The following is a 17,155-nucleotide window of genomic DNA, read 5'->3' on the forward strand; positions in this document are numbered from 1 at the left end:
CCGTTGATTAAAGGTAGGCAACGCATCTGCATTTGCAGATGTCTATGGGCAACGGTCGCCTCGCTATTTCGGCGAATCCAGGCGGCCGTTTGCTCGTTTGCCACCTTATGATATAAAAAAAAAAAGACAACTAAATATTAAAACTCATTTTAAATTTTGTTTTAGCTTAAGTTCAATAATATTGTAAAATCTAAAATTATATCCAAAAGAAACGGAATTAAATTTAATGCTATCTTACAGCCTGGGGGAGTGTCGTGAGTGGATTTCAAATAAACTTGCAGTATATTGAGTGCTGAGTTTTTGCAGCGAACGTGTTTGAAGACCAAATGAAGAGAATCTTGAGTCTAAGAGAGCAATGTTTATTTCGAAATTTATTGTTAAGACAATAAAAAGATTATTTGCTATAATCAAATTGTAAATTTACTATTTTTTTAGTAACCATTCTAAATTCTAGACTTTGAACCAAACTGAACACGTTTGCTTTAGTACCGATCTCTATTAGGCTAATGTTTTTTATTGTGTGTAATCACGTATGTAATATTTTTACGACAGTTATCTACAATAATCTATCATCAAGTCGCTATGTATAACTTTCAAAGTAAAATAACAGGAAAGAAAATCGAATAGCCTTTAATCCTTTATTGAAACTCAAAACGTATTTCTATCTCAAGTTATAAGCACGCGTGAAGTTTTGTAACATGTAACTTTATGTTTAGATGCTCTAACATAATACCGATCCTATATAAAATTGTTTAAACTTTAGTGAGACTTTATAATAAAATAATTAAGAGCTGCTTAAATCCCTTATGATCGTCCGATGACGGCACCGACTAGTTTCGGAACTGCCGTGGGTCCATCTCAAAATAAAACTCACCCAAAAGATGAACCTCCGACGGGACCTAAACTAGTTGGTGCCGTCACCGGACGATTATACGTGAATCATAATATATTTATTTATATTTATCAAAACTTTAACATCCAAAATAGACTGTTATTTACAAATTGTATTGTTGATAATAACATTTCAATTAGGTTTTTGTGATAGTAATGAAAATATTCAATATGGTGGAATAAAAGGTTAACTCATTTATTAATACAAAAGAAGTATTAAAAATGCAAAATTTTAATCGTGCAATGTTCATTGAAATCGTCACAAGGAGCGCCGACACAGTCATACGTTTTGAATTCCCTGCGGTTTCCTCCGTCGCGTCGGTCGTTTGAAGCGTTTTATAAAGGCATAGTGATGTCCTATCTTTTTTTTAAATATCGATTCGACTAAAATTTATAAGTAAAAAGAATAATTCTCATTTATTTTAATTTTTAAATTGACTTGTAATTTAGTGCAACTAAAAAAAATATGATATTTTTACTTTATTTTATTTATTTAAACTTCAATATTTGTAAGTGCGAAATTACGGCGTGTCACTATTATTTACATATGTATTTCTACATACTTACATATTTGTAGTCTCTAGCAACGAACAGCATTTAAGTATTTCAAACAAAGTACTGGTAAATAAATTATTTGATCTTCATAATTATCGATATAAGCAAATGGCCCATTCACATCACTAGTCAATTAGTGATTGACGCGTCATCACAGTTCGTTTGGTGTGAACTATGAAAAGCGTTTGAAATACTCGTAAATTTGTCTCGTATTTGAATGCTTCTTTTATTTGCAAATAGACAAAAGAAAACTTTATTTACCAACTTATAAAAACGAATTATTTTATTTGAAATTCCATTTTTCTTCGTTCACAATAAAATTCTTTCATTCTTTAAATACATAAAAGAAAGACCTATTTTGCACAGATTTTTTTTTGTAAAAGTAATAAAACCTTTAGGTCAGGGAGATGTCAATGATATTCTAAGGTACAAAATTAAAAATGTCATTCAGAATTATCTTTATATTATCCCAAGAATTTCGAATACTAGAATATGTCCGTAACAACACTTAAAAACTCCGTTGTAGTCAAGCGATATTGGTAAAATACTTGATGCTAATTACTCAAAAGAGAAGTAACGGAAATAACTCAAAAAATCTGAATGCAACTGGTCTAAAGCGGCTTAAAGACGTTTCAAATCCAAGAGTTTAAAAGTTTTCATGTTTTTAACTCACAAAGGGCTTTGTTCTTGTGAAGATGCAGTACGAAGAAAATAATTTAAAGTTATCTCTCTGCTTTCACTAATTTTCACTCTATTATGCTGCAATATGTTTAATAATAAACTTATAAAAATAACTACGTCTAAGATTACTACAGCCAACTTACTTTTACATAACCTTAAGTATTAGACTTAGTTTTAGCCGAATCAACTATTGTCTCCTTCTAACTGATAAATTCGACATAATTGAAACAGAATAATAAAATTTTCTCTTCAAATATTTACAAAGAAAATTCCGCCAATATACTCGTTTCACATTTTCCCTGAAGGATCGTTTACGGAAAGCACTTAATTTTATTACTCTAATCACTGAACCCTCACTCAATTAACGGAAACGGTCTTATCGTGGTTCTGACATCAAAATTCCCATTTAAAACATATTGTTCTCTATTTTGTCAAAGATAATGAAAGGGATTACATTATATTTATACAGAAATGTTGGTCCAAGAAACCAACGATAAAAAATTCAAGAATCAACAGTGTTTTTGTGTTTGCTTCCAAAAACACAAAGTTATTTTTTTCCTCGAACGGCCTTTAAATTAAAAAAAAACACTGCTTTTTCATGTACATTTTAATCTAGCAGTTGCCTGCGACTTTGTCTGCGGGAATTAGAAAAATCTTCTAATAAATATACCTATATCAACAATGGCTTAGTCACCCCTAACTTAGGGTAGGCTCCAAGCCCCTCAGTGGGGATGTATAGTGAGCTGATGATGATAGATAAACAAAAACAATATAATACATACTTTGGAATAATAAAAACGCTAGGAATTTCTTCCATCTTTCAAAGATTTATATTACCTACCCATTATTCACAAAAGCATGGAGTGAGTACAGTTTTTCTTTGAATGGCGGCAAAGCATAAAAGCTCTATTGGATCGCGATATTAAAACGTTTCTCATTTCAATCGGATGAAGGAAATCTCAATGATCTAAATGAAATATTGCTTTCAAGCAAAAACATAGGTTTCATATTTTTTAAAGTTGAATATAAACGAACATTTTATGTTCTAATACAGGTAACATTATTTAGAGATGGATTTAATTTAAATAGAAAAAATAATGAAAGTAAATCATAACAAACTTAGTATAATTCTCCAATGAAAATAGATAGCAATGTATTAATGTTTAACATGAAATATAAATACTGATACTGAATACGGACGTATTCAAATAAGAGATACTTCGCGTACAAGCGAAGATATCCCGTTGGAAATAAAAACGTTATGCAGATAAATTTGTAATTTCCTTTCATAAGGTAGTAAAAAATATCTACGTTGAAAACACAATTTTCATTATATCGACGCCGGAAAGCGTAAACCCTGTAACCCCGAAAGTATGAACTTTACAGGAGAGCAAAAAAAATGATAACTCGTGAGCTGATACGCCTACAAGCATGCGGTATTTAGCAATGTTGTGTAGTTTGTGCTAACCTATAATAAAATCATTATCGTTTGATAATGGTTGAAATTATTAACGTGTGAAAAACATATTCGCGATTTCAAGGGTTACAGCGTTTATGCTTTCCTGCGTCGATATCTAAATGTAATTATTTTTTGCGCTGTCGGATTGGAATTATATTGATTTGCCAAAGTAAATTATTAATATAACCCTTAAAAAAGAATGCTTATTTATTTTCACGCATTAAAGAAAAAAGATTAAAAGGAATTTGTTTGTGAGTAACTGGTATAACTATTGAAACAGTTAACTATTTGACTGTAACAACTATACAATAACTGTTGAGTTAAATTTCAGCCTGCAGTAATACACGTTTCTCCTCTGAAAAACAATTTCAAACAAATTTATGAATTTTACCAAAAAAATATCGATACAAAACTTGAACACAATGAAATTAAACATTTCGAAAAATGATTTTGGAATATGGAACTTTCTACTAAAATTATTATGTAATATTACCTAACGTATAGACACGTAGTTTTGTAATTTATCAATGCTACCTAAATACAACGCGATATCTTTACATTTACTTTAGTAGCATGACCTGAATAAATACAACCAGAAAATTTAAATGTTAAAGTTTTAAAACAAGCCACAAAACGCTCGTAAACAAAGCGACTGTTTTTCATAGCTGTTACATTTTTATGCAACAAAATAGTTATTATTTTGGAAGCTCTTTTTTAAAACCTTTATAAAAACCAGTATTTTAATACGAATGAAAAGTGAAGCATATTTTAAATAAGGTTTCTCTATTTCAAAAACGTTTTATGGAAATATGTAAAAGTGAGACAGGAAGTCTGTCACTATTTATTCTAGAAAGGTCTTTTCAATTTTCCTTATAAACCAGCTCAAGTTCCTATTGCGCAATAAATTCTCATAAAATAAGCAAGCCAATACTATCCAATTTTTTATTTAAATTTAAGTGACATATTTACTATAACATGTTATGACGTACCATTAAGTAATAGTACATTTTTAAAAATACAGAAAAAACATTGAAATGTTGTAAAATCTAATATATAAAATTCTCGTGTCACAGTTTTCGTTCCCGTATTAAGTTTATTTTAACTTCTTTTAGTATTAAGTTTTTTTTAACTGCGCGCGGACGGAGTTGCAGGCGACAGCAAGTTTACTATAACATTTCATGATGTACCATTAAATAATAGTACATTTAAAAAAATACAGAATAAACATTAAAATGCTGCAAAATGTATTTATTACACTAATTTTAGCGTGTTCCAATTTTTTTCTTTTACAATCCATTAACGTGTCAGAATTTTTGTTTTGTTAGAAACCTCTCTATTTTTTATATCTAGGCTTCAGTTGAAATAAATCACCTTTTTTCCTCAGTATTTTAGACGTACAAAAATGATTTATAACTCGTTACACAAACAATCAATCATATTCAAACAATACAGATGATCTAGATAGGTATACTAGATTGCCTATTGGAAAAACTTTTTTTATTGTGTTGTTTTTTTCACGATGTAGTTCAATTGATGTAAAACTCGGACACCTTATTACGACTCGGTTATTACTTTAAATTAGCTGTCAGGATTAAAAAATTAAAAAATTAAAAATCTTTATTGAACTAAATATATTTTTACAAATTTAATAGAGCTCTGTCACCTGTGTTAGGTGTAACCTGTGTTACAGGAGACAGCGCCTTCTCTTATTTACGATCTTACGTTACTACAGTATGTTTTACAGTACAAAAATATGATATTAAATATGTGTATTTATGGGGTGTTTAGGATAATTTATTTTCATTTCAAAATTGCGAAATTTTAATTAGATAAAAATATTATAGAGCATATTTCATACTTTCAAGATTTTTATATCCATAAAAAATATAATATAAAAAGTGTATATTAACTTTTGAATTTAAAACTGATTTCCTTTCTTTAAATATGGATAAAATTCAATACAGCCTTAAACGTACGTTTTACCTTATCGCAAGTCGTTGAATTTTTACCGAGCTTCGTGTTTGGAAGGCAGCCAAATATTAAATACATAGCGTATTTCTACTTCCTGTTAAGACTTTTTGCAGAGTCTTAACATTTGGGTATGTATGTGAACAAATGTGAACACGTATAACTGGAAATAAATCTCACAGTGGGTTCCCATTGACTTACTTTTGTAAAAACATGTTGACAAGTATTTTTCATTAAATCTTAATGTCAGTTGTAAAGGATTAAAAGAAACTTGAACAACTAAACGGTAGGGTACAAAAAACTTTATAAAGAGACAAGAGACAAATAGAGAATAGCATTGTATAAATACTGTTAAAGTTATTTTACAGTCTCAATAAATTCGTACTGCACGAACTCTAAGTTACAGCGGATCATTGCAATTTTATGACTTAAGTTACGTCGTGCACGTAGGATAAGAAAACTTGACTTGCCCTTACTTAAGGAATTTTATTTTGTCTGTTCAAGTATTAATAAAATACCGAGAAATTCAATGACCATAAAGGTAATAAGAAAACTAGTACTTTAACCATTTAAATACGGCATACGTAATACCATATTTAAAGAAACGGCACATTAGTACCATAAAAATAAAACTATGTACAATTTTTTTTTATAGTATAAAATAGGAAACGAGCTAAAAAAAGCGAAACTACCGCTGCCCATAGACTTCTTCAACAAGTTATCGATGTACTGCCTACCTTAATTGTTCACAGGAGGGGAGTAAATAAAACGAACAATCCATACGGCACTTGAGTAGGGTAGGGAATAACGAGAATATATTTTAACGATTATATTTTAACGACATTAGGTCAAAAATACATTTGAAAATTGTCTGAAATGAACGCGCAATAAGGTTCTCGCTACGAAAATTGGCGTGCGTAAATAAACGAAATGGTATACATTTATTTTATCTATTCATGACTTTGAATAATAATGGCTGTTGGCGGGAAAAACATCTGTCGGTAGCTTCAATTTATATGTGCAAATGAAATGTAATTCGTTTCACGTGATCCACCAAATTACCGCGTTGTTTTAAACAGCTCATTATTGGTAAAGAGGAAACATTAATTTTATATCATAACAACTTAGACTTTTGTAATTAATCCATCGACATGTTTGTAGACAGTAAATTATATTTAAAAAAGTAATATTATCATTTCACCACCAAACATACAAAAATTTTTACATTTTAATAAAATAAAAAAAATCATTACAGACTTTTTAGTCACAGGCTAGCAATAAAAATCTTACTAATATTATAAATGCGAATGTTTAGATGGATGGATGTTTGTTTGAAGGTATCTCTGAAACAGCTCAACGGATCTTGATGAAATTTGGCAAAGATGTAAAACATAGTTTGGGAGAACACATAGGCTACTATTATTAAGTTTTTTAAGTCCTCGCGGACGGAGTCGCGGGCGACAACTAGTTAATATATAAGATTAAATATAGTCTGAAGATAGTATTATATTAAGTGAAACGTCAAGGGAAATATACGCTGACTGTTTTCAAAACGAAAACGCTAGCTTTACGAAGTACGAAAATTTATTACTTGAATGTTATCACGAAGTCTAAAGATTTATGTAACCAGACTTATGCCCGTTATCGTAGAGTCCTATTTAATATATAAGCATATATTGAATAAACTAATCAGTGTGTGCATTTTATTTTTAATTAAAGTTTTTAACTTTAAAATAAAATTAAATTGTCAATGAATTGAATTAAATTCGCGTACCCCGTTTAGCGAATACGTGGAAATGCTACGTTTAATGTAATGCGTTTAACGAAAAATTAGGGATGAAACAATTATGACATGACAATGTCATAAATTAGCGATGAATATTTATGAGTCGCGTCGGTTGAGAGTCGCGTGCTGGGAATACACTTTCACGGGATTAAATTGCATGCAGCATAATTCAGAGAAAATTGGGACCAAATATTAACACATTTAGAACATCGCATTACTGTTAAATTATGGTTCACACAAATTGCATTTGCTAAATAAATCATATAAAGCATCTAGCTTCTATACACGAATTCCTTTAATCGTCACTTAGACTGACGCTTACTGTAGATTTCTAGTACTAAATCTGCTCCAAAGATTATACCTTCCGAATCTGAGAGGGGCAACTAGAGTTTTACTTATGCTAAAATTTTCATGTTTCCGAAAAAAATAGTCACTGTCACTTAAACATATATTACTTCCTCAAAATTACTTCTAAAACTATCTACCATGTATATCAATCACTACTGAGTGATTCTTTTACGAATAATTATTTAAATGCAATCAAATATGATATCACTAAATAAAGACATTTTGTATATAATCTCAGCGAACAGTCATTTTAAATCCATTACTACGAAGACATTTAGATAAAATCTGGTTGGAGTTCGTGCGATGTTCAAATGTGCAATATTTTGTGACATTGTCATTTCCTGATAACATAACCTAACTTTATGTACTTCATGTGTGACTTTTGAAAAGCCGTTTATGAAACAAAATATTCAGCGATAAAAACATATTCCGAATACACCGATGGTACTAAAAACTTCAAAGCAAAAATATATTTTGTCTCATTATCTTTAAAAATAAATCTTACTAATATTATAAATGCGAATGTTTGGATGGAGGGATAGATGGATGTATTTTTGAAGGTATCTCCAGAACGGCTCAACGGATCTCGATGAAATTTGGCAAAGATGTAGATCATAGTCTGGAAGAACACGTAGGCTACTTTTATGTTTTTTAATTCCGCACGGACGGAGTCACGGGCGACAACTAGTATGACAATATGTTTATCTAAAACTAGCTTTTACCCGCGACTCCGTCCGCGCGGAATAAAAAAATGCACACAAGATAAAAAAGTGTCCTTATAAAAAAACCTATGTCCGGCTCCTAGTTATAAGCTACCTCCCCATCAATTTTCAGCTAAATCAGTTCGATCGATCTTGAGTTATAAATAGTGTAACTAACACGACTTTCTTTTATATATATAGATGAGGTCTGAATATGTAAAAAAATAGCTTCGTGATAAATTGATTACAAATATTAATAGATGACTGACCACAATTTATGTGACTCCCGTATATAAAAGTACTTTAATAAATCATGTTTTCACTAAGTAGAGTAAATGTTAAACTCTAATTTCCACGACAAGGGAAAACGACTGCTTGAACATAAGAATACTTGAGGCATCTCGTTCACGCCAAAAAGCTTTTGGAGTCGGCGTTAAAAATGTTACATTTTTCCTTTATCTTTTATAAAGCTTTCTTTAAATTAACCAAGAAATTTTAAATTTATGTAAAAATAAATTTGTATTGTTGAATAACCTTTTGTTAAACAGCTAATAATACTTAATATTTGATAGTTTTAACTTTTTCTATAGTTTTAGTTGTTTTATATCCCCAATATAAAAGGAGTAAGTTTAAAATGCTTCTCAACACAAGCTCTCTCCACTCGCGTTTCTAAAACGGAACAAAGGCCTTCTCAAGTTCTGCACCTTTGTGTCAAATGACACTTAACTTCGTGTTATATTTAAGTACAATTTAGTTTAAATTGTTTCATTAAAACATTAACAGAGTATTTTGATTCTCAATTATCAATTTTCTTGTAATAACAAAATTTATTTTGAAAAATTAGGACTGTAAGTGAAGGTAAAGATTATTGCAAATGGAAACAATCTATATATATAAAAGAAAGTCGTGTTAGTTACACTATTTATAACTCAAGAACGGCTGAATCAATTTGACTGAAAATTGGTGGGCATGTAGCTTAGAACCAGGAAACGGACATAGGATAATTTTTACCCCGTTTTCTATTTTTTTTTTATTCCGCGCGGACGGAGTCGCGGGTAAAAGCTAGTATTTTATAAAGTCTGGAAATAACATGTACTGCCATAAGATTTTATCGTGTCAATTAATTTCAATGAACCATTTGAACCCCACGATATCTTTGAAGAGTTTAAGTCTGCAAGGAAAAAATCGCCGGGTTCAGAAATAAATACAAAATATATTTTCTCAAAAAATTTATTGGAACACGAATGTAAATTTAACAAAATGCAAAATAGTTACTGTTACAAGGAGTATTGTATTGGGCTTAAGATCTTTTTCCACTATTTCTCACCCCACTGGCACTCCATTAACATAGTAACAACATATTATTGTCTTTGAAATATACAAAATGGCCACTGATTGTATTCTATGTATTCTAAATTATTGTCGAACCTGGATAAGCGAAGAACCGCTATAAGCGAGAGTCATTGTCCGATCCCAACAGATTACCTCCATAAGCGAGATAATCCGTTTAGAAAGAAACTTCTAGAAGCGAGAAAAATATCGCGGATTTTCGCTTATCCACGTTCGAATAAAACTATTTTTCTTTGCTTTAATATAACATAAGGAAGCTTATATTTTAGTATTTTTATAAACAATCACGGCCATATCGCATATCAGACATAATTATTGAAAAAGGGGTGTAACAAAGTCAACAATAAAATGTAACATTGGAAGGGGTTATTTTGGCAAATTTTATGAATGATTAGTAACCAGAAATTTAGTAAGTGTTTAAACAATTAAATCTAAGTTATAAAATACTTGACTACATGCGAGATTATTCTAATAAAGTGATCCAACGTGTAAATAAAATTTAAAAGCTCTCGTAAATATAGTAATTTAAGATAAAAATTTCATTAAATGTAAACTACACTAAAATAATCATATAAAATAAAATAATAATAATTTTACTATTATATGATATTCTTTATCTTGTTCAAATAACAATATACTTCAGGCGTACGTAGGCCCTAAAAAACAGATCTTTTGTGATCTGGACTATTACGTATTGTTAATGCCGGGTTCAAATTTTTCCAGTCCGACGACTACCTATATATCGAGCGCTAGAGTAAAACTGGAAAATTGAGTAACCAAACTAATTTATATTTGTTGGTTTACATTTTTCCAGCTGAAATCCAGTCGTAGGACTGGAATAATGTAAACATGGCATTAGTCTTTTTTTTGTAAATGTCAAAATATAATAATACATAGACGTCGTAAATAAAAAAACAGGAAATAACTGAAGCTTTGCTCCATCTTAGTCTAGATTCATAAAAATTGTTTTTATACAAATAGGAAAAACATGCGATAGAAAAGTTCTATAAAAGGCGAAATAGCAAATCACAAGAGTAAGCTTAGTTTAGCAGAATAAAGTGAGTGCTTAAAACTAACATTAGTTATATATACAACAGTCTAAGAGTATATAAGTTTATACATGCTCAAAGCGTGGGAGTAAACAGTAATCAACATCCATACCAATCAAAATTCTCTACGAAAATCATGATATTTGAGGATTTTTTTTTAATTGGAAAGTATTTCATAACATCACAGAAACTAATAAACTGAGACTTTAATAAAATGACCAGAAGCATTAATATTTTAGGACAAAATACAACGTGAGATAACGTTTTATATTGTACATAACTAACCTCATTTAAAGTTGGTTTCTGAGAACAAAATCATTGTATAAAACATATCGTCATCCCTGTCATTATCTTTGACAAAATAGAGATAACAATATGTTTTAAACGAGGATTTTCTTTCTGAAACTAACGGTGTCTATCGCTCATATTTTTATGTTAAATAAAAATGTGAAATCAACGTATAAAATTGACCCACGATAGTTTAAAGTCACCTTCAAAATCATAGCGTATTTTTAATTAAAACGTTTTTTGATTTACGTGAATATACGCGGGCCACTATAAAGAACTGAAATGGTTTTAATTTCACAATTTGCATCTTGCACTGTTTAGAAGTTAAATAAAAAAATATGACTATAAAGATATTTCGTCCCCAATAATACGTCAATCTCCAACAGGGGTAGACAAGAAACTAAATTAACACACTATATTGTGAATATTTTTTTAATCTGTATTATTGAATTTTGTATATTCGAAACACTGGTACATTACGCAAAATACGCGCTAGCCGTGGAGTTGCGGAAAACGAGCCCTTACAACTAACTAACTAACTAACACTGGTACATTAGAATTAAAAAATAACGTATTCGAAATTCAAATTTATTTAAAATCAAATTTAGATTACGTTCATCAGTTTAGTACAAGCTGGCCAGTTATAAATTAAGGTAAACAACATCCATCATCCCAAAAATGGCTCATCAATTGTCTAACTAAATATTAAATTCATTTAGTACTATATTTTATTCTATGATTACACCTTGTTATATTAACTAGAACATTTAACTATGACTGGTGATTTTTTAATCTAAATTAGTGAACCTTAAAATATATGTTATTTTTAGGTTCGTCATCGTCGTAATTTTATGACGCAAAATTTATTCGATTTTTTTTGTGCAACGAATATTCGAGAACGTTCTATAATTGTTCGTACGAAAAAAATCGTTCGATATCTTATCTTTTTTTTATTTTTGCATTAAAATGTTTTGACATTTAGAAAATGCTTTAATATTTTTTTAATCAACATTTTAATTTATTATACTAAATATTCCATTAATTTATGACATTTCGCTAAGACAGTAGTTTTTTTAACGTGGACTGATCTTTCACAATATATTTTTTCACAGCCATTTATCATACTACTTCAAGATATTTATTTTTTAATCGTTTTATCGTAGGTTTCTGAGACCGAAATCGCCGTTTCAAACTTCTTGTTATCCCTGTTTTGTCAAAGATAATGATAGTTATTTTGGTCTCAGAAACCAACGATTTATGAGTTTTTCAAATTTAACATTTTATATCGAGCTTCAAAAAAATATTCGAATTTGTGGACTGTATTGAAAAAAATATATGCATGTTTATTTTTACAAAAATAAAAATAAAAAAATCAATTTGTATGTTATTAAAAAATATAAAATAATCATTTTTGCTATTGAATCATTATTTTATACTACTTTTAATGAATTATAAAAAAAAATAGTACCATTTGGACATGTTATATTGAAAAAAAAAACAAAATACATTCAATTCAATTTAATAAAAACAAAAAAGCAAGACAATCTGATCAAAAAAAAAAACAACTACAAGAAATCATTTGTTATAATAAATACAAGCAGAAGTAAAGCACCAATATTTTCATCTAAACTCTATTTTGTGCATTCATTCTTGTTAGATAAATAAATGAAATTGTGCTAAAATATTTAAATATTATAATTTAAAAAGAAAATATTTAACTAAAGTCATTTCTTTGCCATATTAAAAAATACGATCGAATTTCGGTCGATCAAAATAACCTTAAGGACCCTGTGGATAATATTTTTTTAGGAATACATTTTTTTTCTAAGTTAGGCAAGAATCAGCCTGGGTCTTATAAGGTTATATTTTGTTAGCAAAAACTCGTAAATAGGACTAGAACATATCAGCCATAACATAACAGACCCCTTTTAAAAGCTAAAATACATAAATATAGTGCGATTTTATAAGATGGTCGTAAGTGGAACTAAATTACAATAGCACACTAGCGCCCCCCTGTCAATGTTAAAAAATGCCAAAAAAATCTTTATGGTACTATAGCTATCCTGTCTTATACCATTTTATATGTCTAAGGTACCGTACAGACAGACCGACATACAAATTAAATTAAATTTTATACGATTGAAACAAGCTTTAATTTTACTTAACACGTCTTTGACGACACAATACCTGTAAAATTAAACCTTACTTCAATGGTATAAAACTCAATTTAGTTGGGATAAAATTTGTTATGCTCTTCGCTCTGGTCTGTGTAAACGAACCCTAAGTAAACCCCAAAAACACACCATATCTTACCGAGCCTGATAAATTCATCGCACTATATGTTATTTTCAATGCTAAAATATTTCTCTGACAGCACTAATTGCGATAAGTTATTAAAAGCTGTCAAAATGAGTCTGTTATTTAATGACGTCTACAAAAAACTAAGAGAAATCAACGACAAATTGTTTCACCGTCGAATAACATTTGGTATAAAAACTTAGCAAATCAGTCATAAGATATTTTAAAAAGTTGTAACTAATATTAAATAATATTGTTAAGGTATGCCTCTTTAACTTACATTTATAAAATATATTTTTTAATTTATTACAAATAATCTTAAAGCTATCAAATAATTCATTTATCATGTCGTATATTGGCACAGATTATTAGGATAGAGTGCAAATAAACTTTATGAAACTGTCCTAATTTTAAATTTAAATTATAAATAGGAAACATAAGATCTGAGCAAGAGAATTTATGACACTAACTGTGAGTTTCTAAGATCAAAATAATCAAAATCAAAGATGGGAGGGATGACAATAGTTTAAGATGTTTTGGTCTCAGAAACCCACGGTAACATTATAAAATATAAATTCCCAATGTTTTTTTCTGAATTCACTAACATAATTAATTTAAAAATCAAACTATAATCATTGACTAAATAATACCTGCAAATTCCATTACAATATGCGAACGTATACATGAGAAATAAAATTCAGAGGTCATCAACATTTTTTACCAAAAGCTTCTCAGTTAATATTAAGGGTGAATTTCACTGAAACAAAACCGTATAGGGTACAAACTAGATTATAATGATTCTATATTAATTTGTGCGTATTGATGAAGTAATTAAATCCGTTAAAATAAATGATACAAAATCAATTACATTAAATTAGAAATGACTATCAATTGGTGTACGTGTCAGAAAGTTTCGTTTATAATTTTATGGTAGCACTTTCATTAAAAAAATATAATTCGGTTACTGTGTCGGTACTACATTTTAAAAAACACTATATTAAAAACATTTCACAGCATGCTTCCTTAAGCTTTCCTTCGTTTCGGTTCAGTGTAAACGCACCCTAAATCCTATACAACAAAATATAAGTGCAAAATTTCTCTATAACAATACAGTGAGCGATTGCAAAATGTCGTCCGTAAAATAATTATTAACAACACTTATATTAACACGTTCAATGCCACTATGATTTACACATACTCACGTGAACTCGCAGAGTGAGTAGCAGTGAATGTGTTAACAAGCCGGGTCTTACGCGTCTATTTCAAGCGACGACGCGTGATAAACATATATTACGTGATTTTCATTTTTTTACTAGTTTCATCGAGCATGTCCTTTAGTTTTGTTAACGGGGAACGTTTGTCTTCACCAGTTTTAGGCGCGTACGATGTCGGCAAATGGATGTGCAATGGATCTCTTAGACGGGCAAGGTCCTTTTGAAGCTTGTCTATCTATAATGGATAAAAAAAAAATTATCGTTAAAATTTCATTTTATATAAGGGAAAATGATTGATCTAAACTTGAAAAGCGAGTCTAGTTTGCGGCAAATATCTTGAAAAATGTATTTGTCGTCCGCAGGGGATAAGACGTCGTTAACCTCGTTCAAGCTTAAATAACAACTTTAGTTAGATGTAACACACTTTGCTTGTTATTTTATTGTGCAATCGAAGAAATAAAAGTATCTAAACTAAATTAATTAATTTCAAAAAAAAATGTTGTTTACCTCATCTTTTAAATAATTATAATGATTGATGTCGAGTCCGATTTTTTTCGCTTTCTTGTGAAGCATCAAGAGATGTTGCCTGTCTTTTACGTCCGGTAACACGTATTCCTGTGAAAAAAAAACACTCAATATGCCTATAATAGAAAAAAATGCAATTAACCAAAATAACGTATAAAAAATAATTAAATTATTTCAACCCAATTATTTTTTTTTTTCAATTAAACTTAATTTGGAACATGTTTAAAATATTACGTTAATGTATTTCACGTTACCTGTTTCGTCAACACAAAGTACGCGTACGCTGCCATCGCGGTGCCATATGTGACAAAGTAAGTAACAGGTTCCATGATGTCCCAGGAGTACTCCCACCAGGTCAGCCGAGCCAGGACCCCGAACTGCACACCCATCAGACCTAGGCCCACCCACGTGAGGGCGGACGTGCGCCGAGACGTTTCTACTTCCAGCGACATGCGTTTCTATGTAACAAGAATATGTTGTAGGTACTCTTTTTTTTAATTAAAGGGAATATTCATAAAAATGTATGCTCTAATGCTTATTAGTGAGTTTTAGGAAATAGATATGTGTTGGAAGAAGCTGTAAAAGACACCAAAATAGACAAATAAATGTCAGTCGCAAATCAAAACTGGTTTAAGTTTTACAATTAAAAATTCTTTAAATATACTTTGCGGTGTACTATCAATTCATAGTTTACCTCTTCGAGAGGTTGCAGTTCAGCAGAGAGTTTTTCCAGTTGTCCTCTAAGCTCACGCTCTTTGCGGATCTGATGCTCGCGAACATTAAGAGCTTCATAAAGCTGATTAACCAAGTTGCGCACGTCGCTCAAACGAACTATCTCTTCTGAACTCAAACGTTCCTAAGGACGAAGAGTTAACATTAATTATTTTGATATGTAAAGTATGTTGAAATTAATTTAATAGTAATATTGGAACCCTTTCAATTGAGCTCGGAAACTTCAAAAGCAGTTTTAAAAAGTATAATGTCATAAAAAGGGGAAAACGTGAGCCCAGATTATCGCGCCTGTAAATAAATATTAGCAAAGCAACACTCACCTGAGGCGGACTCTTAACATAATACTCTGTATCGTTGATGACCAGTCGGAAGTCGTTCTCTAGCAGTGACTCTATCGTGTCGCTAGCGGCGATACGCACGCGATCATCCGGCGCCAGGGCCACTGCGCGCTCCACGCCGCGGTCTTCCGCCTTCACCTGTATTAACAAACATATGTTATTGAAACTACTGTTAATTTGTGCAAACTTGTTCCAATCATCACTCTCTGATTTTGAGTTGATTGAACTATATACAGAAGACAATTGTCAGTAGAACCTGCATATAAGAGCATATTCTACCGGTGCTGTGCCACGACCTCACAAAACTGGCGTGATAAACTTCTGGATATTTGATTTCCTCCATTCGACGTTCAAACATACATAGCTAGGAAATCAGTTACCTCTTATTTTTGACAACGTCAACTAGTATCATCTTTTGTCACAAGATTTGACTATGACGTCATTTGATTCACGAACCTGTTCCAATAGATCGCCAACGGTCTGTGAGACGGGGCGCAGCGTGAAGCGACAGCGCTCGCGGCGGGATGGCAGCGGCACCGTGATCACCGGTAGCCCGCGACGGTACGTCACCAATACTTCTGCATAACAATATAAACAAACACAAGTTAACATTACAGAAGAAACAATCTAAAATCCCAAAAGCCTCTCACAAAGCCTGTAGGGTAAAGGACTAATGGGGTGTAAACGTTTTGAAGTAACGGCTATTCTATTGTTATAATTTGGCGACATACAGATTATCGAAGCAACAGTACCAATCATTTTACTGGTTTAAATCGACATTAGAAAAAAATCTTCCTGTCAATGAGAAAAAAAATTATTCTTTGAGTATTTATTTATTTATTTAGCTTTACATAATTCCATACATTGACTTACAGTTATGTTAACTTATTCTTTATACAATTTTTTTTTTCTTTGAGTATTAGTAATTAATTACATGTTCAAGCGCACAAAAACAAAATAAAACCTAATTAT

General features: G+C 30.6%; 1 protein-coding gene across 1 annotated transcript in view; it reads right to left on the bottom strand.

The window, feature by feature from the left end:
• Positions 1-14,537: 14,537 nt before the first annotated feature.
• Positions 14,538-17,155, bottom strand: part of LOC106709064 (calcium uniporter protein, mitochondrial) — a 63,765-nt gene continuing 61,147 nt past the window's right edge. The window contains exons 3-8 of the mRNA XM_045678456.1: positions 16,640-16,761; positions 16,166-16,321; positions 15,808-15,969; positions 15,368-15,571; positions 15,096-15,203; positions 14,538-14,823 (exon numbers count right to left, since the gene is read on the bottom strand). Coding sequence (XP_045534412.1) covers positions 14,665-14,823; positions 15,096-15,203; positions 15,368-15,571; positions 15,808-15,969; positions 16,166-16,321; positions 16,640-16,761 — 911 coding nt within the window. The 3' untranslated portion in view covers positions 14,538-14,664. The remainder of the gene's footprint in view (positions 14,824-15,095; positions 15,204-15,367; positions 15,572-15,807; positions 15,970-16,165; positions 16,322-16,639; positions 16,762-17,155) is intronic.

This window comes from Papilio machaon, chromosome 6, assembly GCF_912999745.1.
Source record: "Papilio machaon chromosome 6, ilPapMach1.1, whole genome shotgun sequence".
Lineage (NCBI taxonomy): Eukaryota > Metazoa > Arthropoda > Insecta > Lepidoptera > Papilionidae > Papilio > Papilio machaon.